The sequence below is a fragment of the Candoia aspera genome, chromosome 1 (assembly GCF_035149785.1).
Source record: "Candoia aspera isolate rCanAsp1 chromosome 1, rCanAsp1.hap2, whole genome shotgun sequence".
NCBI classification, from domain to species: domain Eukaryota; kingdom Metazoa; phylum Chordata; class Lepidosauria; order Squamata; family Boidae; genus Candoia; species Candoia aspera.
Window position 1 is genome coordinate 100,508,760 of NC_086153.1, and position 26,487 is coordinate 100,535,246.

General features: G+C 36.6%; 1 protein-coding gene across 1 annotated transcript in view; it reads left to right on the forward strand.

Annotated features, from left to right (window-relative positions):
* CEP85L (centrosomal protein 85 like) overlaps positions 1-21,008 on the forward strand; it is a 109,671-nt gene extending 88,663 nt beyond the window's left edge. The window contains exons 5-13 of the mRNA XM_063310693.1: positions 2,802-2,919; positions 3,828-4,007; positions 5,979-6,131; positions 7,810-7,964; positions 9,832-9,949; positions 10,847-10,897; positions 17,567-17,674; positions 19,013-19,226; positions 20,188-21,008. Of these exons, the coding sequence (XP_063166763.1) occupies positions 2,802-2,919; positions 3,828-4,007; positions 5,979-6,131; positions 7,810-7,964; positions 9,832-9,949; positions 10,847-10,897; positions 17,567-17,674; positions 19,013-19,226; positions 20,188-20,348 (1,258 nt within the window). The 3' untranslated portion in view covers positions 20,349-21,008. The remainder of the gene's footprint in view (positions 1-2,801; positions 2,920-3,827; positions 4,008-5,978; positions 6,132-7,809; positions 7,965-9,831; positions 9,950-10,846; positions 10,898-17,566; positions 17,675-19,012; positions 19,227-20,187) is intronic.
* The last annotated feature ends 5,479 nt before the right edge of the window (positions 21,009-26,487 follow it).

A 26,487-nucleotide genomic window follows, 5' to 3' on the forward strand; every position in this document is an offset into this window, starting at 1 on the left:
GAGGAGGGGCTTTCAGAAAGGGGGAAATTAGAAGTAACCCTGGAAGGAATAAGGGAACCAAGCAATTAACCAACAGCTTAACGAAAGGGCATAACTGCTTTAAAAAAGAACCCACGATTGGCTTTGAGAGCAAACAATTTCATTTCGGTATGTGAATTCAGATCCCTCCATAGCAGAAACTTGAGAAGATTTAACAAGCTAGATTTAACAATCTAAAAGATGCTGGTATTATTTCCAGACTGGCACTGTTATTTTATTTCAGTTGTCACTAGATTTCTGGGATCATAGTGCAAAGTGTATGGTGCATTTTTTTTAAAGCAAAGCCTTATCAACATGCATTTACACAGTGGATTACTAGTAACAGCTGTTGAGGTACCAAAGGATTATAGCCGCCATACAACGTTATCAGCAATGAAATGTACAAGTCATGAGACTTTTATTGTCAGACAGCTCCAGAGACCTAGAGGATTATATGCAGAATTGAGGTTATTTCTGCAGTTTGTTTTGATATGCTTTTTGAATAGCCATCATCTTTTACAACATTTTCTTTTTAAAGCTCAAACCATGAAAATTAAAGTTGTCTTAGATAATTGCTTAAAAATGAAATAAAGCATTAACATTGTTCCATTTTTTTAGGCTTGAGTATAAATTCTAACTACATGGGAGAAAGGGCAATCAGCACTTGTTTACTTCCATATATAATTTAATTGAAGTCATTCCTAGTAAGACATTCATCTGCTTTTGCTGTGATCCCACAGCCAGCAGGAAATCATGCCACCCTAAATCTTGCTGCCACCACAGTGCCCCCTAAGTTGGAATAGGTCTGTGCTGCTCTGCTGTCCAAACAGCTTGAATAAACAACATTCTAAGGCTGTAACTGGTGTTTGTGCTTTCTTTGGCTGAAATTCCAGCTCTGCCCAGACCCCGGGCATACCGGTTGGAGGAGGCCTTTCAGTACATGAAAAGCTTCCTCCAGTTGGCATGCAGAACACTGGGTACTCCATGCAATGCATTTTTGCCTTATTGTACCATCAACTGATTGAACTTAAAAAAAATTGAAAAACTCAATCAGCAGGTGAACTCTTCAACCTAATGACCACTGGGTAGCAGTAGAATTTGTTTAAATCTCTTGGCTGCCTTCTAGTAGCTGTCTGGATTTCTGCAGTAGAGATGCATCCAGTAGATGAACGCTGATGAAAAGAAACAGTTTGAGAAAGGTGGCTCACTTGGGGTGGGGGATGTAATATGAGGAGAGGAAGCAAGGAGCCAAGACTTCCCTGAGGCAAGCAGCAACTGGGAAAGGAATTCCCAACCATACAGGATATAGAAGTACAAGACTGAGTGCTTTGAATTACCCTTTCAGTTATATGCATTAAGTCAAGCTCAGACTGGTCAATTTTAAGGCCAGTGGACCAACCCATTTGAAAAAGAAAAAAGACACTGGCTTCAGCATCCAGTCACCTTTGCAGCCAAAGGAAGACTGATGGACGAGTGAAGTCAAGGAGCATACTAAAGAGGTCCCACAGGAAACCAGCAGAACCAGTTGCAGCCATACTTCATGCTGTTTCCCTGATATATACCAAAAGACTCTACATTCTCTGCGCATAGTACCTTGAGGCAAGATGTATCATCTCAAGCCACCCTTAGTGTCTCAACTATGGAAGGACAATGTGATACAGTTAGAAGCATGCAAGCATGTGCTTGGAAAATAGGTGGTGGACCATCTTCATGCCAGGGCAGGGAGGCTATGTGGAATGCTACATAGGACATTTTGAAGAGACAGTAAAAGCTGGCTACTATATATCCTCTGTTTATTCAGTATCTGCTCCAGAAAGCATTTTGCAAGAGAAAAATTGTGCAACGTAAAAGATGAAATTAATCCTTTTATTGCTAAAGCAGATTTCATTTAGTACTTTCCAATAAGCAAAAACTGGGGGTAATAACTTTTAAGTAATGTTAATGTACTAGCTTACTACTAAATAATTTTAGTAGGGTCATATAACTTCCCTTCTTACTTTCATGATATTTTCATTAAAACTAGCATTTAAAAATGTTTCTCCTGACAATGTTAAATGTTTTGTATGCCTCATTGATAAAAACAATGATGCTGCAGGTTTTTATTTTTTATTTATTTTTGCTTTTGGTAAAATATAGTCAGCAGAAATAAATGAATGTAAAAGAAAAATAAATGAATTCCAAGCTACAGTATGAAATATCAAAAGGTTATTATCTTGGTATGAAAATCCATGGGAATTGGAATGCACTTATGAACCCAAATATATAAGTAAGGTAATAATATATTGTTATAGCACAACTAAAACATATAAAAGTTAAATTTTACACATCACTTGCATAATCAGATTCCTGGAGATGGGAAATGCATATATATTACTCATTATTCAATGTATGTTGGAGAAACGTTTTCTGTTTTAACTGAGATGATCTATAATTCCACATCTCCCATTTAGAACCCTGTTTGCATGAGGGACCTTTCCCCATTCAGTTCTATGAAGGAAGAATCCTTTTTATTTTTTTCAGTGCAGAAAGAGCTGTGAATCCACTCTAATGAATCAGAAGGTTTTCACAGGCATGAGAGTTTCATATGCTCAACAAAAATCAAAGGGACAGGAAAAAAAACACTGATCACACCATTAATGTTAATTCACACAGTCAGTACAAATTCCAAAATTATGTCTGAGATAATAAAATGCTAAGTCCCTCTCAAATGGATGAGGGGATGAAAACTGAAGTTGAAAATAAGACTCAAGTGTCTTGTCTTCTTCCTTTCTTATAATTCCCAGGCAAAACCAGCAAATTAACCTTCTATATCAGAAAATAAGAGAGAATGAACTGCGAGCTCAACAAGCAAGATTAGGGCACATTGTGAATTGTGAAGAATCATACATGAATAGTTTCCAGGTAAGACACGGTTCTTGATCTGTATTTGTTACTACTAGTCCAATGAAAATCCTAAATAATTCAATATCCTTAAGGACAAGTTTATGTTAGCATTATAATGAAACATGCCACTTTCCAGATTTTGAAGTATGAAAGGAATCTGATGCATAGTGTGAAGAAGCACTCTTGTATTTGAGTATCATTTGAAATCAGTTCAATGTATCTATTATGACTTCCTTACACTGATTTCAAAATTGGCACATATTGCATTTAAATGCTTCAAGTTTAAACATCTAAAAAAAAAAAGACAGTTTTGTTATACATATCAGTAAAAATTATTTATAGTTGTATCATTAGGGGTCTGAGTAGCAGTATTACTTCAGAATGTAGACTTTTGATCTTATAGTTGATTTTCCCTCATTCTTCTCAGATATGCTTTTATTTATATTTTGAGATAGATAGATAGATAGATAGATAGATAGATAGATAGATAGAGAGAGAGAGATAGATAGATAGATAGATAGATAGATAGATAGATAGATACTGTATATATACATATTTATGAAATTTTTGACATGGGAAAATTTTGTCATGAAATCTCTCATTTATAGTATAACTTGATACACATCCAATGGGGCTGTGGTGATGCCTTTCCTAAATGAATAAATATGTATCCCAAACAAGTTTCTCCACAAACCAGGTTATGCAGATGAATGTACAAGACCCAGTGTATAAAAATGCGATTAAACTTTTCCTGGCTATACCTTTCAGCCTTTAGAGTGGAGATTCAAATTTTAAGCTCAGTTATAATAATTCTGTGTTTTGAAAATTCTGTATATTGAAAAGCCCTCCTCCAGCTATGTGTAGTTAACAACAGCATCTTCAAGGAATCCTTTTTTCATCTTTTTCTTGTTCTTTTCTTAAACCAGCCTCAGTATGAGAAAACATCAATGCAGGCTCAATTTGCAGAGAGATCTTTGGCCCAGTGTGAGAGGGAGCAGGTAGAACGAAAGCTTGAATCAGTACAAAATAAGGAGCTACAACTCAGTGAGTTTTTGAAAGAAATAGTAAACAAATCCAATGAAGATAAAAAGAAAATGGAAGAGAAGGTGAGTCTCATATTGATTTTACTAAATCATGTGATCACTGTAATGCTAGCATACGTTGCTCAGTCGTAAATGCTGCATTGAAGGCTGCAGATTTATTCATTGGATCTTTTGATGACTCATTAGAATGATTTTCCCATTTCACATAACTGAGAGAAGATTGCTTTATAGTGCCCTACATCCAGATAAAGATAACTGAATATTAGTTTTATTGAAATCAGTTGAACAGCTGTGACAAGTCCCAATGATTTACATGAGGACTAAACTGAAATTACTAGTCTAGATCCAACTGATTATGTTGTAGGAGAGAGGTTATGCTTCATGTGATGCCCTGGTGTGCATAGTTAATTCAGTTTCACCATTCTTTTTTCCATCCTTTATTAAAGTTGCCCTCAGATTTTGTTTTGTTTCAGATTAAAGTCACCAGAGAAAGAAGTACACTTATATCAGCCCTGAAAAGAACCAATTCAGCAGGAACTACAATTTATGTATGCTTCAAAACTATGTGTCAAAATTCTGTACAGTTCAGTACAGTGTGAAAATGAAGCATATATTTGCTAAGTGATTCTTCTAATTATGAAAAGGGATTAAAAATATGCAAAGTAGTATTGTTCAACCCCATGAATTAAGTTGCGCAGCCTATTCCCTTTAGCATTAAACAGTTTTGTGTTTGTATTGATTTGTTTCAGGATGTGTGTGTGTGTGTGTGTGAGAGAGAGAATTTTTCAGTGCAGTTAAAAGATAAAAGTAAGAAAAGCTTTGTTGCATTTTTGATGCTGTTGTGAGCTATACAGTCACTTTGGTGAGATGGACAGCTATACAAATTGAATAAATAAATTTTATAAATGGCCTTTGAGAAAACCCATCAGATTATTCCACTGGCTTGCTGATCACTCCTGTTAGCAGGAAACTTGGGTATTCTGTTTTTGGTCTCTTTGCTTTTTTTAATGCCACCTAATATCTACTAGTTTTTATCATTGTCAAAACACACTAGTACAAGTGGTGTGTAATGGTTTATTTTTAATGTGATTAGTGAATTTAACAAACACAAACACTAAAACAAGCTAGTATCATGAGTGTTAACAGATACTAAACACAAATATCTTTTGTTTATGTGAAAAAAATATTTTGTAGTTACTCAAAATGAAATGAATGCATCATTCCAAAAACCATTAAGCACTTGAACTATTTTGTGCAGTTTCTTTTAGAGGTAGTCTTCAAATTACAACCATTCATTTAGCGACTGTTTGAAGTTACAGTGGTGCTGGGAAAAGTGGCTTAGGATCAGTCCTCACACTTACAACCATTGCAGCATTCCCCACAGTCATGTGATCAAAATTCGGGCACTTGGCAACTGGCATGTATTTACCACGGTTGCAGCGTCTTGGGAATCACATGATTGCCATTTGTGACCTTCCCAGCTGGCTTCCAACAAACGAAATCAATGGGGAACCGTGTGATTCGCTTAATGGCCGCCACAAAAAATGTCATAAAATTGGGTGTGGTCACATAATGCATTGCTGAATGACTGCACTGCTTAATGACAAATTTTCCAGTTCCTATTGTCATAAGTCAAGGACTACCTGTACATTTTAGACATGGTGTACCAGCAGGGAAAAAAATTATGCTACTTTGGAGAAGTTTTTTTTTTTTTCCCCTGTTAAAGCAAGTAATCTCAGCAAGCAGAATTTAATTCCTCTCCAAAGTGCTGGTGTTAATAAAGCAAAACATAGTTCAGGATAGACATGTGTTTAAATCCTATAGAAATGTTTAATTATGGAAATAGTAATCAAAAGCACTTAGTATTTGAAAAAATAAATATTATATTACCATCTGTTTATTTTTTCATTAACATTATTTTTATTAAAATATAATGCTGAAAGATGGTGATTGAGCTTGAAGAATGAATCAACCTATTCTCAGGAAGCTTTCTTACTTCACATTAGATAACATCTAATCTTACCTTTTTTCTAGCTCAAAACCCGAGACAGGTACATAAGTAGCCTAAAAAAGAAATGCCAGAAAGAATTGGAGCAAAATAAAGAGAAACAAAGGAGAATTGAAACACTTGAAAAATACCTGGCTGATTTGCCAACACTGGATGATGTTGAGAGTCAAAGTAAAGAGGTAATCAATGTGTTGCATTGCTTGGAAAGCAGCTTACCTAGAAGTTTTGCTGAATGCATATGATACATGTTAGTGTTTCATACCTACACGCAGTGTACTCTATACAGTTTCCACACTTTTAACAGAACATCCCTTTAACAATCAATTGTGTTCAGAGTTGTTGAAGACACAGAGACAGACATAGATCCAACAGTTTCCCTGTACTAGTGGAATAGACCCACTCTTGGAGCATCAATTCCTGCAGCCCCCCAGATCTGTTTTCCAGGTGTTATTTGAGAGATTTTACAGAAGGAAGAAAGAGAAGAGAAAATCCTGATGCACAAATAGAAATTGCTTGTGTAAAGTTTTCGTTTAGCCTGTATAATTTTAAATTCACAGTTAAATCAGTGTGTGTGTGCATGTGTGTTTAAGGAAGAAATAATTATGAAAAACATTGATAGTAATCTCCAATTTGATAATAATTCAATTGTTGCTATACATATATTATTTTTAACATCTTGGACCCATACCTAAGAAAATTAATAGTTGGGGGGGTATCATAATTGTAGAATCAATTTTTTAGAAAAGCCCAACGTATTCTATCAGTGTAATACAAAAGACATTATAAAAATAGTTAAAAATGAGACTTTCCCCTACCCTAAAAATGTAACGATCTTTTAAATTTGATACAGATATAATGCCTCAAAGATGATTATATCAGAGACAATAGCAAACTTGAACATTTGTATTTTTGCTGTTTAATAATAGTACAGAGTCCAGACAAATTTTTTGTTGGATCTTTTGGATCTGTAGATGCCTCACAAAAGAAGAAATAAAAAAGAATCATCTTGGATGATTAGAAACTTCAAAAAAATTCTGAACATAGAAAAGCTTGTTGAAAAATATATTATGCTTTGTATTTGATGTATTATTTTTTTTATAGAATAATAAGACTAGTCAGTTGAGACAGAACTGGATAAAAAGGGAGGCCTAAGTTCCTGAAAAAAATTATGCCAAAATGCATCAAACATGTTGCATTTACCAAATTAATTTTTAAAAGGGTTTTATATTCTTAGCACATTTGTACAACATTTTTATCATAGCAAATCTCCTACAAAGAAAGCTTAAATGTGAACGATCTCTCTATCGCTATCTCTATCTCTATTTTTTTTTTTTTTTACATAATCTGCCTTGAAAGGCAAGGAAACATTTTTCTAACTCAAGTGTAGACCTACACAATGCTAACTGAGTGCAATACTGGAAGTTGTGTGCATTATCCCTTGAAATCTTTCTAATTTGTAAATACGATGATTTCTGGAGAATGTGAAAAGTTACTGCATGGCCATGCTCCCTTTACTTTGATAGCCTCTGCAAACCATCTCCTTTTGTTTTGCATTTCTCTTTCGAATTGTCCCAAGATAACAGATGTTATTGTTGCAGGTCAATGGAATTTTTTTTCCCACCTTCCAAGTCCCTGCAGTTTTCTTGGCAACCTTTTTTGGGAAGTGGTTTGCCATTGGCTTCTTCCTAGGGCTGAGAGAGAGTGAATGGCCCAAAGTCACCCAGCTGGCTTCATCCCTAAGGCAGGACTAGAACTCATGATCTCCCAGTTTCTAGCCTGGTGCCCTTAAGCACTATACCACGCTGGCTCTCGTGGAAAGCATAGCTCTGCATAATAAAAGCTTCCTCTGTTTTATAGCTACAGGTTCTTGAGGAAAAGAATAAGCAACTGAAAGCTACCATGGTTAAGCTAGAAAAAGAATTGGAGGAATCCAAGACGCAATGTAAAGAAAAAGAATTGCAGCTTGTGTGCCAGAAGAAGAAAGAAAAAGAGTTGATAATTGCAGTGCAAAGGTATGGGTAATATAGTTGGTCACCGTCTGGCAGTGTTGCTGCGTACAAGGTATTTCCATCTAGCGGCATGCTGATCCAATTCTAGTGCAGTTGGTGGAAATAAACTTTGCTCTAGTGTGAACTGCTTTGCTATCTTATACAGAAGGCAGGGAAGCCACATATTGCAGAAGGAACTCAATGTGTATTCTTTACTGCAATGCATTATTGTGCTTTTAGGGAAGAAGGTGTAGAAAATGTCTGTTAAATGAATTATTTAATTGATTAGTTAAATGGATTATTCATGATTGTCTGATGGTTTAGAGAAGCTTTCTCCAACCTAGTGTCCTTTAAATGTTTTGTAATGCATCCTCCAGCAATGACAGGAGACGTGGCTATCTGATGCTAATTTTCCAGCTTTGTTTAACTGGCAGAACTTCAGCATTGCACACATAGTGGCTTAACAGTCATGAACAGATCCGTCCTGCAGGAGTTGGTAAATTTTCACCCATAAATGAAAGGCATCAAACCCAGGAAGGAGCACTGTTCCCAACCTTCTTCCATATGGAATAGGGGCTGCTTTTCTCTATGCAGAACATGATTGGAAGATTATTCCTTGTTTTGAATAAAGCAAAGCAGTCCTTTGTTTATGGATAAAGACTCAACTTCTCTGTGTGCAGAAAAAGTACTGTCTTTCTCTCTGGACAAGAAAGAGATTGTTCCCTTCCTCTGCACAGTGAAATGGGGTCATTTTCCATGCAGAGAAAAACTAAGAGTGGTAAGCTTCCTGGAAAAGATTGTAAAAGGGTGAAGAGTTTTTTCCACTGAGCAAGGCTTCAGGGGGCAGGTTTCTCCTCTACGGAGTTCCACCCACTTCCATTATCTAGTCTGCTGATGATGCTGGACGGATAGTCTGGCTCTTTGGCAGGATGAATTTATTTACTTCTGCCTAACATCTTCCAAATTAGCAGGAAATATTAGGAAATGCCTGCAAAATGCCAAGCAACCAGTCAAGAATTTCTTCTAACTTTCCTTCTGTACATAAACTCTGCAGTTAATAAAGTTTGCCTGGAAAGTTGTATGATTGTGCTGCTTTTTACTGAGTGTAGCTAACAAGATCCAAAGGATTAGCAATTTTAACTTGTGGCAACAAAACTAACATAATGTGTGGCATCTTTAAAGGCTAAAGGAGCTTTTGTGAACTGGCAGGTTGGTATCATTTAGGTGTAATTTGGAAACAGTTGCAGGTGGATTTTAAAATAAGGCAATTGGAATCCCTTGTTTCATAGCAGTGTTTTTTTGAAAAATGTTAAAGAAGTTAAAAGAAAAATTGATAATTCTTCAGTAAAGATAGTAACAAAAAGTCATCTTAGTATTTTATTTTGAATACCCTAAAGCATGTGCCACTTAAGTTCATGACCCTGTGTTCCTGAAAGATAGATGCAACAAACAGTTTGTTCAGATGATGAAAGGTTAGATATTTAGGGACAGTTAGCCAAATCTCTGAGTGCATTGTTTCCATCTTACATCTGGTACCTCTTATGTTTGTGAGAGTATAATCCACCATGCTGGCTTTGTGTTCTCCTGAAAGTCTATACATATTTGAAGCAGAGTCTTGTTTCTATATTTAAACCACAATTTTCATTGTCATAATATTTTTATCTTTGAAAGATGATGATAAGTAAAAGTAAGACTCTTACCTGCTCCGGAACATTTGTATGTCATGGAGTGTACATGGACAAGTCTTTTCTGGGACATAATGTTTAACCAATGTGGGAACCAAGCTATTTTTCAGTGTGAGTTATCCAAGTAATTTTTCTTGTCTTTGAATGGAAACATTTGCCCTGACTTGCCTGCTTGTTTGTTTTGCTTACCTAAATGCAAACTACAGCTTGCAACAGAAAGTAGAAAAATGCCTGGAAGATGGTGTCCGCCTTCCTATGTTGGACACAAAACAACTTCAGAATGAAAATGAATGCCTCAAAGAAAAAAATGAGAAGGCTAATAAGGTCAGTACATTAAAATGGTCATATAGTTGACTACCAAGTGGATTCAGCTTTGACCCATATTTCTCTCATATTAGTTTTTCCTCTGTGTTGCCATTAATAAGAAAAGAAGTGCCATCAAGTGCCTTTACCCAGGATAACTATACACCCAGACAGGAAAACAGGTTGAGAGTGGAGGCAAATCTATGCAAGCCTCCGATTGCTGACTCGCTGCTGTTAGCATCTGTGTGTTTATATAATATTGAATGGAACCTCTTTTATTCCAGCATTACTATCTAAAGATTTATAGATATATTTTCCTAAGAACTTAAGGGTACCCCACTAGGATCAAGCCAGGCCCCATCCTCAGCCAGCATTCCCTCTATTGATAACATTGCCCATGGGTTCCTACTCTTTGTTTTCTGGTTTTAACTGTTAGCAGTTCATAAAGGATAGATCCTTTTTTCCCAGGACCACTAAGTTTACTCAAAAGCCTTTGAAGAGGGATTTTGTCAAAGGCTTCTTGAAAGTCAAGAATATAGTGGCAACAAAGTAATCAACATGCCTATTGGTATTCAGAAGCTCCAGAAGGTTGGACACCTTTGTGGAGTCCATGCTGATTTTATTCAGCAAGGTTCTTTAGTTGTTTTTCTCTGATTATCATTTCTACCAATTTTCCAGGTACATATTAATCTGACTAGATCTCCCCCGGGTCCCTTTTTAAAGACTAGTATCACCTTCATTCCATCCTCTGGTAAATGCCCTTCAGAATAGTAACACCTCTAAGCTCCCCATCTGTCCCTCTGTGTTGCTGATTCCAAACCTGATGCTGAAATATCTTTTAGAAGTATATATCCTTCAAAAGGATAGAGGAGACCAGAAATACAAATAAGAATATTATTACCTTCTCTTCCTCAACAGGTCATAGACAATCAACAAAATCAGTTCACTGAGATGACTTTAGAGATACAGGTAAAGCAATGTGATTTTCACAGGTTTCATGTTTATGTTCTGCATCACAAGAAAGCATTCTCATCATAAAAGGAAGCTGCGAATGCACTCCATAAACCAGCATTACTTTAGTTAGTGATACTTGAATAATAATTTATAATACTGCAGTCATGTAGCTTTCTGCTTTATTCATAACCTGCTTTGAAGTATCTAGAACTGAAAGTCTGAAGATAAATCATACAAAGGAATAAATGCTATAACCCGGGAGTTGGTCTAAACATAGCCAGCTTGAATAGAAGAGGGAAAGCCTATCCTTACAGACCGGTTATTTCAGCAGGGCTGAATGTGTCAGTGAAGGGAGGCTGGAATTTCTTGACTAATGTGTGCAGGCATCTTTCTGCTGATTTATGGCTAGCTAACTTGCCTAGAATGGCCTGTGATCCTGGGGATAGAGTTTTTGCTGAAAGAGGTCAAGGAGGTAGTTGCCAGTCTCACCCTGTTCATTTTCAGTGGTAGAAACTCCCACATAAAGGTATAAGAAATACAATTATAACTGATGCCTTAACAATACATCTTTGCTGGTATTTCTGCATTAGCTTTCCCATCATTTTCTCATTACATTTTCATGCCTTTAACTTGCTCTGTACAAAAATGTATGTTAGTTTAAAAACAGAGCAAGAAAAGAAAAGCACAATTGTTGTTCAAAGAATTTACTTTAGCAGAGATCTTTGGGTATATTCACAAATCTCCTCAACAAGAAAAAGAACTCTGATCACAAAGTATTTTTGTCTGGCAAAAAGGGTTTGTGAGAACTAATCATTTTTGAATGTGAGAAACTGTTCAGTTGTTAGAGAATTGGACTACTTAGCTTATTAACAGTGGCCATATATTACATAAAATGAAAAATGGCCACAACGTATCTAGTATCAGTGAAATTTTTCTAACTGATCAGCTGTACATGCATAGAATTGTCATGCAGGAGCATCAGGAATTTATGAAGATGGTATTGAAACTCAAGACAGTTACGCAAATGCAACACACAAAGTATTGCTCTTCTGCCAATAAAGCCTGAGTGTTGGTTGACATGTTGATAATAGATAAAATATAGACTTCTAGACGTTTTAGGTGACTTATTTTGCTAAGATTTTATACAGTCTGTGTATGATTCTAGCTCAACATGTCATAATTTATTTACCAGGGAATTAGCTTAACATGAGCTAATAACTCTTCCCTCATCTAACTACTTCTTCCTATATACCAATTTTGTACTTCCATTGTAATTTCTTTAAATGTTAGTTCCATATTATGTTTTAACAGAATTGTGATTGGATTTCAGTTTGGTAAAAGGATCTAAGTTTATGATTAGATCCTTCTTTCAGGTTACTATACTAACATTAAACTGCAGTTAACTTTAAACACCAGTTAGCTTTAGGTTAACTGGAAACTGCAGTTGAAGAAACCACAACATGGTGCTGAAATTCACTCGCAGCAGAAACATATGAATCCAGTGTTTATTTTTGGTGTAAGGATAAGTATCCATGAAGAATAAGATCAGCTGAACATAAATGAGTCTAGAGCATTTTTCAGATTGGTTATTACTGAGATATGTGGACTTACTCACAGAATTCCCAGCCAGCGTGGTCATTACTGATCATTTTGGGGTTGATGTCCACAGGGCTTTGGCATCTAGAGACTGCCAAGGTTGAGGATGGGTGACTCAGAGTAAATAGAGCAAGTGGACGTTTGAAACAGAAGTAAAGCATGGTCCTGGAACACCAGTAGAAATAGGCAGGGGTATGCTAGTAACACTAGGAACTAGACTTCATATCCAGCTGCAGACATAGCAGGAGGGAAGGAAGGAAGGACCTCGTGAAAAGAACTAATTAAGAAAAAGAAACATTCTTCAAGGAAGTGACAATTTCTATAGGAGTAAATATGTTTCATTTTTCTTTCCCTCTTTCCTTTTTGAGAAGTGTTGAAAGCTGGACTGTTGAGATTCCCATAGTACAAACTCTGCCTTGTTGCAGGGTACTATGCAGGGATGGGAAGAAGTGTTGGCAGTACTTGACAATCCTTGTGCAATCCAGGCTATTTGTTGTTCAGCTATGAGGGAATGATAAGCAATTAATTCATACATAGTAAAGGGGAGAGGAACAGGGGTGGATGCCAAATTTGATGCTTTCAAGGCCAGAAAAGACCTTTGATATGAAATGAGCTGTAGGCCTGGCAGTTGGGCTTCTGTCCCAGAGTATCTCAGAGTGTGAGGCTTTATCAAGTCTTTAATAAAGGAAGACAAAACATTAAAGCATTCCTTTGGGCTAGTCATGATTACATAAAATGGGTACTGGTTATGATTTGTTAAAAAATAGTATGTCTGGAACAGATTTTGTTGAACAGCAGTTTTAGTTGTAGTGCAGTAGAATTCTATTTTAAATTCCTAGTCATTTTTCAACTAATTTTATCCCTTCCCAGAAGTACAGTCTAAACAGATGATCTTTACCCCAAGTCCAGCAGTCTTATTCTTCAGAGATGATCAGTAATGCACTAGACGTACAGGGAAGGGGGTGAGCTCTGTTCTTCTATCAGAAGAAAAACAGGCAAGGCTGTTGCAAAGTTGTATTAGGGCAACATGCCAAGAGTAGAGGAATTTAGTCCTCTTTTGTTCACAGTACAGATGGACTTTCTTATCTACAGTTCTGTGTACCTACAGTTGATAAATAAAATGGATAAACCTTCTTTCCCTATGGCCAGTTCCAGTTGCTGACAGGTGGGGAGAGGTCCAGCCCAAAGTTCCTTTATGTTCTCGCCTCTCCTGTTTTAACATCTACATGGAACTGCTAGCTGAGGTCGTCCATCAACATGGCATCAGGTATCATCAGTATGCTGATGACACTCAGTGTATATCTTGACCTCTGGTCAACCAAGTGATGCCATTAAGGTCATGTCTCAATGACTGGAGTGGTTTCAGGTCTGGATGGAAACGAACAGGCTTTTAAACTCAACCCTGACAAGACCGACTAGATATGGGTACTGATTCTTCCAGTGCTGGCAATTTTCCATATTTGGCTCTGAGTGGAGTTACACTTCCCTTTACAGAACTGGTGCGCAATTTGGGAATCCTCCTGAACTCAGCATTCCTGCTGAAAAAGCAGGTGGCAGCTGTTATCAGAACGTCCTTTAAACAGATCCATCTGTTGCACCAGTTGCACCCTTTCCAGGACCGGAAGTCCCTTCTCAAGGTCGCTCATGTGTTGATTATTGCAGTGCACTCCATATGGGACTGCCCTTACAGACCACTCAGAAGCTAAAGCTGGGTCAGAATACATCTGCATGAGCAGTTATGAGTATGCCTATGTAACAACTCTGTTACACGAGCTGAACTGGCTACTAGTGAGTTTCCACATGCAATTCAGGGTTCTGGTTATCACTTATAAAGGTCTTTGTGGCACAGGGCCTGTCTGTCTGAGAGAGAGTCTGGCTCTTGTAGTGTTTGTCCAACCCGTTCACACAGTTGGCATACTTTGGGTCCTATCAATTAAACTGTGTGATTTGATGGGGCTTAGGAAGCGTGCCTTCTCTGTTATGGTGCCTGGAATAGCATCCTACTAGAAGATTGGACTGCCCCTAACCTGCAAGTCTTTGAACAATCTCTGAAAACCTGATTTTTGTCCTGAAGCTCTGGGATAGGTCTGGCCATCTGATATGCAGTGTCTGTTTCAATTAGAGCATGTCTGCTCTCCATCTTGAATTTGTTTAGGATAAGATGGGATGAATAAAAGTCTGGAAAGACTTTTAAGATTGGGGTAGGCCAGGTTAAGAAAAAGACACTGCGGGGATTCCAGGTACAGGTAGTCCTTGATTTATGCCCACAATAGGGACCGGAAAATTCATTGTTTAGTGGTGCAGTCGTTAAGCGAGGCATCACTTGACTGCACCCAATTTTACATTTTTAGTAGCGGTCGTTAAGTGAATCACATGGTTCCCCATAGATTCTGCTTGTCGGAAGCCAGCTGGGAAGGTTGCAAATAGCGGTCACATGACCCCAGGATGCTGCAACCATCGTAAATACATGCTGGTTGCCAAGCACCCAAATTTTGATCACATGACCGTGGGGATGCTGCAACAGTCATAAGTGCAAGGACTGGTTGTAAGTCACTTTTCTCAGCACTGTCGTAACTTTGAACAGTCACTAAATAAATGGTCATAAGTCAAGGACTACCTGTATGATACTTTATTGTTGTAAGGTGTAAGAGAATCTTGAAAGTCTGTCCAAGTTTTGAAGCATTGTCTCTATTTTTAATCTATACACTGCCCGGAATCAGTGTTGAGTTGGGCAAACTTATAAATGTAAATAAATAAATAAAGTCGATTACTCAGTGCAGAATTTATCTGTGGTAAACAGTTTTGTATATCTGCGATTGTTGGTTGCATGGTTCTGATCCGTCTGCCCCACATTAATTCACCAGTGACCTGCAGGGTTCTGACCTTATATGGTCATCTTCCTGCATGCTACCTTCTCCATAGGAAAAATGAGAGCTCTGCTGAGAGAAGTAGCAAATGTTCACACAAAATATTGCTCTTTTTTTATAAGAATTTTATTAAGTTTCAAGCAAAGATAAAAGCTACAAAAGAACAAAGAACTACCAAGAAAAAAAAGAAAAAAGAAGTGTAGAAACACAAAAGATTTTTTTTTTCAAAATTACAAAAAGAGGTGACTTCCAACTTTTAACAGCAAGGATATACAAGTTTTCCATAATCAATCCCTTACTCTATACTAAACCAAAACCACATTATTTCTGTAAATCATTCCATTGGCACATTATAAAAATCGCTAAATACAGTTGCTCCCTCCCCTTATATTAAAAGATATATATATATATATATATATATATATATATATATATATATAATACACACACACACACACCTCCTAATCAACTTCCCCCCCCAAAGATAACATTTATTTAATTATTTCCTTCTTACTACTACTCTATACATTCCTGTCTACTATAATAAAGATCAAACTAAAAAAAATATAAATAGCCTGCCATTGTACTTGATAATACAACAATTTTAATAATCTTAATCATATTAAACCCAAAACCAGACATTTATTTTTTTATTATACCATAATAATCTTAATCCAGATCGTTAAAGATAAACGAAATCAGCCAAACCCTAAAAGCAATCCAGATAAATATTCTTAAACCCTTATCCCACTACAATATAAACCAGAGCATTTACATATCCCCACAATGCGCACAGAGCTTTTTTCTTAAAAAAATCAAACAGCCCAACTGGCCCCTTCAAAAACTCTGACTTCTCTTCAGGAGACCTCCCATACACAATAACCCCTTCTTTTCCATGGAGTTCCACCAGAAGATGAATTTCACTTTACAGCTTGCAACTCGCTCTCTCCCTTAACATTCTCCAACTTGACTGTCCAATCTTCATCCAGCATTTCAACAGAAGTCCCGATCTCACTCTTAGAAGAGACATTTCTATCGTTGTTAAATTCCTCAGTTTCATTCACGACATCCCCAACCAGATGACACGTTTTAGACATATTTTCCACAGTGTCCTGAATGCCTTGCATAAAAACTTGACAGGAATCAGAAAGAATCTGTTTAAAATCTCAGTGGAAGTCAGAGAAAGTCTGTTTAAAATCCTCCATGTCTGAATCTTTGCTTACAGTGTAGTCATTCTCCAACTGTTGACCAAGGAATATGTATCTCCTCCCTCCGGTCCTTGATAACCTGAAAATGATAGATCAAAACTTAGGTGATCTGGTAATCTTGAGATAGCTGCAGAGATACTGGTTCTTGTTTCTTCAAATTCTAAAGCAAGTACTGTTTTCCCCTGATCAGTACTTCAGATATCCTGGGTATAGCTCAGTCCATCATCTAGTAACAGCTGCTATTCTATCAGCAGCTGCTTAGAGATTAAAAGAAGTTTTATAATGGCCCTATGTGTGTTTTTAAACGATTCTGAAAATTCTACTCTTCAGAAAGACTTTAGCAAAGCATGTAGCCTTCAGTTCACTGAAATATCAGGACTATTGGATTCTTTTTTTCCACCTTTTTTGCATTGAAGGCTAGACAAAGAATTAAATCAAAATCACTGAAGTGCCAGTTGTCTAGTGCGGCCAGCTTCCCCATCATGTCAAGCATTTCATTGGACTGACTCATAATTACTTGGCAATAGCAAATTTAAATACTGTTTGAGTCTTTTTATTGCTTTCTCTGTGTTTTTTTTCCTGAATGTTTTTGATAGCTATAATGAAATTACATAAAATGTTAGATTTTGGTGGGCAAGGTAAAGGCATCAGCAGGCCCAAAGAAGTGCCGTGTTAGTTGGCAGATACTCTAAAATGTATCATGGTGAAGTTGCTGAGTTCTGCTTTTTCCTTCAAGAAGGAGAATCTAAGAAGGGAGATTGATCTCCTTGTTTGATGGTGAGGTTCACTGCTGAGCAAAGGCTGAACCTGAATGCTCCCCATTCCTGCAGTAGAGCTGTTATGGGGAAGAGAGAGACATAAGGGGATTTTTCATTTATATATTAGTACACAGGGGCTCTGAGTACTTTCACTATCAATCATAAATCAACAAGGAAAATACAGTGCTGAAAATTTTAGAATTACTGATTTATTTATATAACATAGGTAAAGGTAATTTTCCCATTTCCCCCCAGTCTATGCAAGAAAAGCTTTTGCAAGGAAAACTGACAATTCAGAAACAAAAAAATGAACTTGAAGAAAAGGAAAAGAGTATACAGCAGTTAAAGGAGGTACTTCTTGAAGTAAGTTTCTGAGATCATCCTTTGAATCAAATTTACCAGTCTGCCTTCTTTTTCATACATTGTGAGTGAATTGTGAAAGAATTTCCCAACTCGCAAGTGCCAGTGCTTTTTCAGAAACATAAGTACTAGACAGGAACCAGAGACACTGATGAACATCTTACTGTAACTGGAATGTCTCTGATGGACCAATAGCTAGTGGTGACAGATTGATTTGCTGTCTGAAACAAACAAAACCCTGCCTGGTTTCAGTCCTTACATTTTCAGTCAGAAGAGGTGACTGGACAGCATTATCACTAATTATCAGTTAGTCATTAACTTGACGGTATAGGAGCTTCTCTTGCTCATAATAAAATGCTGAATATTGGAACTTATATTGTGCAGCAGGACTTTTTTTTGTGTATAGACTAGGAACTAAAGAACTACACTGCTAAGCATGCATACTCAAAGAGGCTTTTGTTTTCAGGATCCTAAACTGTAGGCAATTCTTTTTTTAACCTCTCTTCTCCAATATGGATGCGAAAAGGGAGGCATGTTTTGCTTTGTGCAGAAAGAGAAGGATGTACAGGTAGTCCTCTTAATGACAGTAATTGGGACCAGCAACTCCATCACTAAGCAACATGGTCATAAAGCGTGATGTCATGTGACTGTGCTGACTTACAACAGCATTTGTGGCAGTTGCCGTTGTTAAGCAAATCCCATGCAGTTGTTAGGTGCTATGTCACATGATTGCCATTTGCAACCTCCTGCTGGCTTCCCTATTGACTTTGCTTGTTGGAAGCTGGCAGTGAAGGTGCAAATGGTGATTGTGTGACTGCAGGATGCTGCAACCATTGTAATTGTAAGCCAGTTGCCAAGCGCCTGGATTGCAATCACGTGACAGGGGATGCTGCAACGGCTGCGACTACAAGGACCAATCGTAAGTCTCCTCGTTCAATGCCATCATAACTTTGAACAGTCACTGAACAAGTGATCATTAAATAAGGACTACCTGTATTTTGTTTATCTGTATAAGATAACAAAAATATGTTGATACTGTGTTAGATCATCAGCCAAATATAGTTTGTTTTCTGACACTATGCCTCATATGTGACAATCTGGACATTTGTTCTATCAAAACATATTGTAACGTGAACATGTAATGTCCACCGCTCTGGCCTTCTGTTTCCTCACAGCTTTCATATCAGCATCTGGTTCGTGCCCTTGAATGCAGAGTTCCCTCAGAATAAAATATAAACAAATCAATTTTCAGATGCCTATTTTCAATTAGAATTTTTCTGTAAATAAAGCAAGTGAATAAAATAATTTTTCTTCTTTTATTTTCATCTTGTTTTAACGAAGAACCAAAGATTTATGGAAGAAAATGCAAGTTTGAGAGAACAGATTCATCAGATGGAGCAGTCCAGACAACCAGTGGCTGAAAAGTTACCTGTGGCAGATCAGTTATTCATGGAGATGTCTCACTGTCTGTTTGACTTGAAAGCACTTTGCAGTATTCTTACTCACAGAGCTCAGGGCAAGGAACCTAACCTGTCCTTGCTGCTCGGAATCCAATGTAAGTGATGCAGACGGGGATGTCTACTGTACCTTTTGGCACTGCGAAAGGAAAATCTAGGGATGTTAGTGAGAGAGGAATGGGTGGCTCCAGATTGATGTACATTTCCCAGTTAGGTAAAATACTAACAAATACATGTCTTAAGTCATCTGAAATTGGAAGACAAGGTATGTATGTGGAATGCTCATTTTCTATAATTGCAATTCAAAACTGTTCAGTTATGTTTGAGAATTAAATATAAAAATAGTGCTAATTTTGTGACATTGGGCTCCCTGCAGCTTTTTCACAGCATAAGTTGTATGATCTTTGTGGTCTCCAAGCAGTCATCCAGTAAGTTCCATCTGCATCTGTGGGAACCCTTTAGAACGTAGCACTTTTAGTGAAGTCACGCTGAAAATTGGTTCTTTGAAACAGGCAGCATGTAGTGCCACTGCTAGATTTTTGCCTCAGAGTATCATGCTCTCGTTTTAGCTATTTTAAAAAGCCTAAGGAGCAAGAAGTTCTAGTATTTTCATTTGAGTGAGTAGAACTCCCCAAATTTCCCCAAAGTAGACTTTATTAGGGTCCCATTTCTTTATGCCATTTCGGTCACATGTTCTGGTGACTGCCTGAACTGGGTTTTATTGTCAACTTTTCTTCAAGTTAACTTCTAATTCTGACAGAAAGGAAAACAACCCCCCCCCAAAAGAGTACTCTTTGATTGAAATGGCTTTCCTAAGAACTCAGCCTTCTATCTATATTGTTTTTAGTAGGTGGAAAACAATACAAAAACAAAAAGTTGACTCTCTTCTCTACAATATATTTTTCTTTAAAGCTATCGTAAGAAGACACGTTTTGTCAAGAAAGTGAAACATTCACATAATTTTTCTGTAAAACATCAACATAAATGCTAGCTCAGTTATAATTGGTTGCTTTGAACTGGTGACTTATTTAACTTCTAGCCCTGGTTCTTCTTCAACAGCAATGAACTTTTCGTCTGAGGATGAGAAGCACCACAGTGCAGAAACTCTCTCAAAGAAGCTCTCAGAGATTTGTCAGTTACGGAAAGATATTGATGAACTGAGGACTATAATTTCAGACTGCTATGCTCAGGATATGGGAGAAAATTGCATTACACAGTGATGACAGGCTTGGCCTCACAGTAACAACTAAGTTATTAAATGCTGCTCTGGTTTTAGTTCCTCGTGTTTCTGTTGAAAACAATACTGGAAAGCAAATTCTGTGCCAGATGAAAAGGTTTCATACATTTGTGCATAGTTCATTACATGCTGCAAGAAAAATCCAATTTCTTCAAAACTACTGAATGTAGGTCAAAGCTGTGAATAATGTGTTTCTTTTGAAAATGGTTTTTATTTCCTTTGTTATGCCTATAAAGAAAATACAATGTTTTTGGAGTAAAAATGGAATTCCAGAAGAGGGCACCATAATGGCGGTTCAGCAAGCTTTAGGGTAGAAGATCAGGACTGAGAATCTTCATGACAAATGTAGGTGGATTTGCTTGGCTATTTGCAGGTATTAGAACTGTGGATGAAGACACAGAAGAGGCATAGCAAAGTTTTTTTGGATGCAGGCAGCACCGATGGTTTGGGGCACACTAGGTAAAGATTATACGCTCCTTAAAGGTTGTCTTCCCAGTTTGGTAATGATTGTTTCATTCTGCAGTTCTTGTGTAATACAAAAGGCGAAAAAAGATGAAAAAAACATTCACATTTCAGAAAAGGAAGGGATTCAAACTTAGAATTTAGTCATCAACTATTAACCTCTCTTGCATTAATTAGCTTGAAAAAATTGGTTTTGATAAAAGATTTTTAAAAATCAAAAACAGTAAGTCGACATCTTCTTAATAAATAAATATTTACTCTTTGTTTCAAATTTGGCAGTTTCTTCTGAATGTGAATGTTTGAATTCCAGACAGAAAAATAAAAAGCCTTAACGAAACCTGATTTCTTCTGGCGATCTGAAACAGCAGATCTTGATGAATAATTATAATATATTTGCTCCGAAATTAGGTCACAATTGGCATAAAAACCTTATGTGAAAACAGTTCTTGACTATTCAGGCAAATAAGCTTAAATTCCTCTTACTGTGAGAAGAAGATTGGGATGAAATCAGCAGTGTTAAAATGCCTGAATTAAAGGTATGCCACTTGGTAATCCAGGTTTATGTATTTTTCTGTGTTAAGAGTTTATACACCATTTTTGTCAAGCCAAGCCTGATGCTACTTTTTTCTGACAATCTACTCTGAAAAAAATGAAACACCTTCTTTGAAAAAAGAAGAGGCTGAGTAAGATACATGATGCTCATAGGTAGTTATAGATGCCATAATGTTCATAACTTTAGTCTTGCCAAAAGTTGCTGCTTAAAGAGCAAGAACATACATTAAATGGATTACCATTTTCAATTTCTTACATTAGTATTTTTCCTTAAGCAATTTTTAAACATTGATTTTAGACTGATTTTTTCACATTTTGTGTGAGTTACATTTAAATTTTATTTGTATATGAGGCAGTTTTAAAAAAGTTGACCTTTTCAAAGCTATATTTATTTAAATAAGAGTTTATTCCTACTCTGTGCTGGCTACTATCTGTGGAAATTTATTTTGATATTGAACTTAACTATTGCTCAGTGGTTTAAATGCACATTTGTAAATATTACATAGAAGCAGCTAGTAAGGGTAAAGATCCTTAAACCTGCTGACTGAGGCCTGAATTTAAAATACTAAGGTTACAATCCCAAAAGAATTACTAAGAAATAAAATTGAGCTGTACTTAATCTTACAATGGTAACTTTAAATTCGTATCTATGCAGATGAAGGGGTGATCAAAAATAATTAGCTGATTCACTTTCTGAACAATGAACAACTGAGAGCAAAACTGACTTTCTTACTATTCTGTGCTGTTAAGAAGCACAAGTGTCATTTTATGATTCTAAATGTTTCCATTTCATATTCTACTTGACCTTGTATCTTGCAAATAATTTGGAACGGCAGCATTATTTTACTGTTAAGAAAGAATCTTCCACAGATTTAAGATAAAAGCAGTTTGTGGAAGTAGATTTTTGACATAATTGTCAAGAAATTTCATTTTTACATTGGTTGCACATAACCGATTTTAATTCACTAGTTAGCTGAATTGTTTCGCTTTCCTTTAACAACCCATCGGATTTGGCTACATTATAACATCATGGTGTTATATCTCCACTTTTACTCTGAATAGACAATCATTCAGTACTCAAGGAAGAGCTAATTTTTGAGAGATTATCCCAGATACCTGATACTTTTGATCCTTGCCCAGACATTTGTTTAACCTCTGTAGCTTAACAGTTTCAAATATATTCGTACCGTATACGTGTTTTATGAACTTTTTAAAATAATGCTTTTTTAAAAAAAATAGTTTTGACAAATTATTTTACAATCCTTATTTTTAAAAGTCAATATTTTTGTTCTAGAAATAAGAATTGTGTCATAAGAAATGCCTCCTAATATGCTGTAAAGCAATGTTTTTCATATTTGGCAACTTCAAGACGTGTGGACTTCAACTCCCAGCATGCTGACTGGGGAAATCTGGGAGTTGAAGTCCGCACATCTTAAAGCTGCCAAGTTTGAAAAACACTGCTGTAGAGGATACAATATATAAAATTAATACATCAACAAAAATAATGAGGTAATTTGTTTAACAAAGGTAATATAATTATTTCATTTTAATGTGCATGTATGTATTCTTGTGAATACATAGATACAACTTCACTGGGCAATTTATTAAAAATAAAGCCAATACTCTACAGCACTTTTGGAGACTTGCTTTAGTGCTCATCCCATCTTTCCACTCATATCCAGTGAAAATATGAAGGTGTAGCATGCCTTCCAGCTGCATTTCTATTGTCAACAACCCTCAGTGGCTGCCATTCATTGGTTGAATAGAGGAGACTCCGATGAGTACTCGCTGACAAGGATCCCCAGTGTTTTAGAGAAGGCCTGTGGCTGTACATCTGCGTGGCCTTGTTTACAGTACCAGCAAACACATAGTGTTGGGAATTATGACCAGTAGCTATGACCCTATTTTCCTTTCACACATTCATGGAACAACTACAAAAGGTGGTGGTTTCTGACATTTTGGCCTATAGAACAGAAAACTGGCCAGTAAGAAGAGTATGCAGTGAATCACAAATCTGTCTAAGCATTTGAGGGATACTGCTGAGGGAAAGCATTTGTTCCTGCTTTAAGCAAGGGGGGACCTAGACTCATCCTCAGATGCTAGATAACAGGGAGAAGGTATCTGCAGCTGCTCATATGTAGGCTATCTAAAATATAGAGATTTGGTTCTCCAATGAAGGCTCTATGCACTGGTAGTTAATTTTATGTATCTTAGTGAAGTGAAATCAGTCAAAGATGGTAGCCAAAGACTGAAAAGCAGAAGGACAAAATTAAATGAGCCATAAATGCACAGTATTATTTTATTAGTAATAGCAGTTTTGGTAGCTGAAGAACTTACCAGTTTACAATAGCTATTCAGTAGTTTGAGTTCTGCATAAGATGTGCATGAATTTTTTCAGTGAATATGTGTATGGCCCCATTCAACACATTTTATGAAAAGTGGTTAACAATAATAGCTTTTTAGAAAAAATGATTTACAATGGCATTACTTACTAAGTTGATTTAGTCATGACAACCTTTTCCCACAGATACAGGAGATAATCCCAAAGGGCTGAAAAAGTATTACTAAAAACAAAACATAGATATGTTTGTCAGCAAAGATGAAGGCAAAAAATTACGTATTTCATATTTTGAGGCTGCATTTCTATAGTTGTGTAGATGGCATTCCACAGTAACTACTATAATTCAAGAATGTATCTCAAAAAGGAACTGAGAAAGTTGCTTTCATACAGGTTTAATGCTGTTATTTATATGCCATTTATATGTACAGTGTTCAAATTTCGTACTGTAGTATAAATTTGATTTTTTTTATTTATTTATTTTTTCCAAGCAGGGCAGTGATCCTATTTGGACATTTACTTAGCTCTGACAGTAATCCCCAAATCAATAATACTTCCTCATTATATAAGGGTAGAGTTAGTGTTAAATACTCAAGTTTTTGAAATGTAGGTTATGAGCACAGTAGATAAGTTTTAGTAGGTTTGCTATAATCAGTCACCACGGATAGAGATATTTTTTAAAAAGTAATATAAATGAACCAAAATTATTTTTATCTCTTTGATTACTCTGTGAACTTGTTTTTTTAATTTATTCTCCTCCCACCCCCTTAGGAAAAATGGTGGAAGATTATTTCTTGCTAGATTCCAGAGTGAGAATGAAAGGATGAAACATAAATGCAAAGTAAGGTGTACATCAGTTTCAACCTGCCTAAAATTTAAACAGGGGCTAAGTTCAGCTAGTCCCAAAATTCGTTATTCAGTAATGCTTCTGTAAATCCATGTGTGTTTAAAAGTAACTCCAAGCATAAAAGAGATCTGACACCATATTCTGGATTTGTTTAGTGTTTCAAAAAAAAAATTGAAGGCAAAGTTACTACTTTGTAAAAAGACAATGGACATTCAAAATTAGTTGAATCAATCAATAAATCAATAGTCATTACAGTATTATTTCCATCTTTTTGTAACTCTGTGCCTTTTTGTTTATGGCTTAAACAGTAACCTTTTTAAAAGCTATGAAAGTATCAAGATTTGCACTTTGTTTCCTCTGATTTTGAGACTTTAGCTTGTAAATGTGTGAGAAATACTTTTGAAAATAGAAATATTTTTTAAAGGTTGTAGGTCAACTTTGAAAACTTAATCTGATCTGTATTTACCAGCTATACTCTATATGGTAGAGAATATGCAGGAAATTCAGTCAGAATGTCCTCCTTTTGTATATATTAGGTATATCATTGTTAATCAGTGGCAAAGGCAAGGGGAAAGGGGGCCCTCCTTCAAGGCACAGCACAATTAAACTGGATCAGTTTTCTAATGCTGGTAGTTTTTCAATGCTGGGTTCAGTTTTGAGCCACTCAGAATACCTCATGTGTACATAGAGTTGTCATGACTTAAATCAAAATGCATTCAGCATTGTTGCTGTTTTTTAATTTTTATTTTTAAAGAGTCGCTGGCTGGCTCGTGTCTTTAGACCTGACATTCTTGCCTATCCTCTTTTTGTAACTTTTTTTAAAGTAGCATTTACAGCTAGAGTTTTGAATGCCAAAGTTCTATTTATTAAATGATAAAAATTTCATTGTTGATTACTAGTATTTTTCCACTCAGTCTGTTTGTTTGATGTTTGAATTTGTATCTGCAGAACAAAAATAAATTTTGTTACAAAAGCTAGATATTTTCTTCATCGTTTGTAATTTTAAATATTATGGTGTCATTGGGGTAAATGTTGTACATGACCTTTGCTCTCTGAAAGCACAAAAGAATATTGTCAAAGAATGGACATGAAATCTAAAATCAAATGCAGTCAGGTGGTTTATTATTATTATTATTGCTGCTGCTGCTCACTTGAAGTTATCCATTGGTGGCAAGAAATACTGTGACCTCTGTGAATTGGACCATGGGATCAAAATAGATTCATGTTGCCTTTGCCTCATTAGAGAATGCTGTGGCTACTTTGCAGCAAAGTCTTCTGGAAAATACAATTTCCCAAATAAAACTAGCTAGGAAAGATATAAGGAAACTTCCCATGCACTCCCTCAGCATTGGAGCATATTATGGAGACAGCGCTTGTCTATAATTTTGGTGGAACCAGGATGGGGGTGCTGCATCCGTCCTAATGCTCCTTGATCTCTCAGCAGCTTTTGACACTGTTGACCGCAGTATCCTTTTGAACCAGCTACAGGGGTTAGGAGTGGGAGGCACTGGGCTCCAGTGGTTCACCTCCTTCCTCAGTGGTAGTTTCCAGTTGGTGTTGATAGGAGAGGAGAGATCGTGCCCAGAGCCCCTCATATGTGCCACTGGGTTAAACAGTCTCCCTACTCCTGTTTAACATCTACATGAAATCATTGGGTGAGGTCTTCTGTCAGTTCAGGGTTTAGTATCATCAGTACGTTGATACCCAACTGTACATCTCAACCCTGGGCTGCGTGTGTGAAACTCAATGTACTAATCCAAAGTCTGGAGGCTGTTTCAGTCTGGATGGGGAGGAACAAGCTTTGGCTCAATCCTGACAGAACTGATTGGCTATGGCTTCCCCCCACCCTCCCAGGTCAGGGACATTTTCATTGTTTTGAATGGGATTGCACTTCCCCATTTAAACTGGTGCATAACTTGGGGA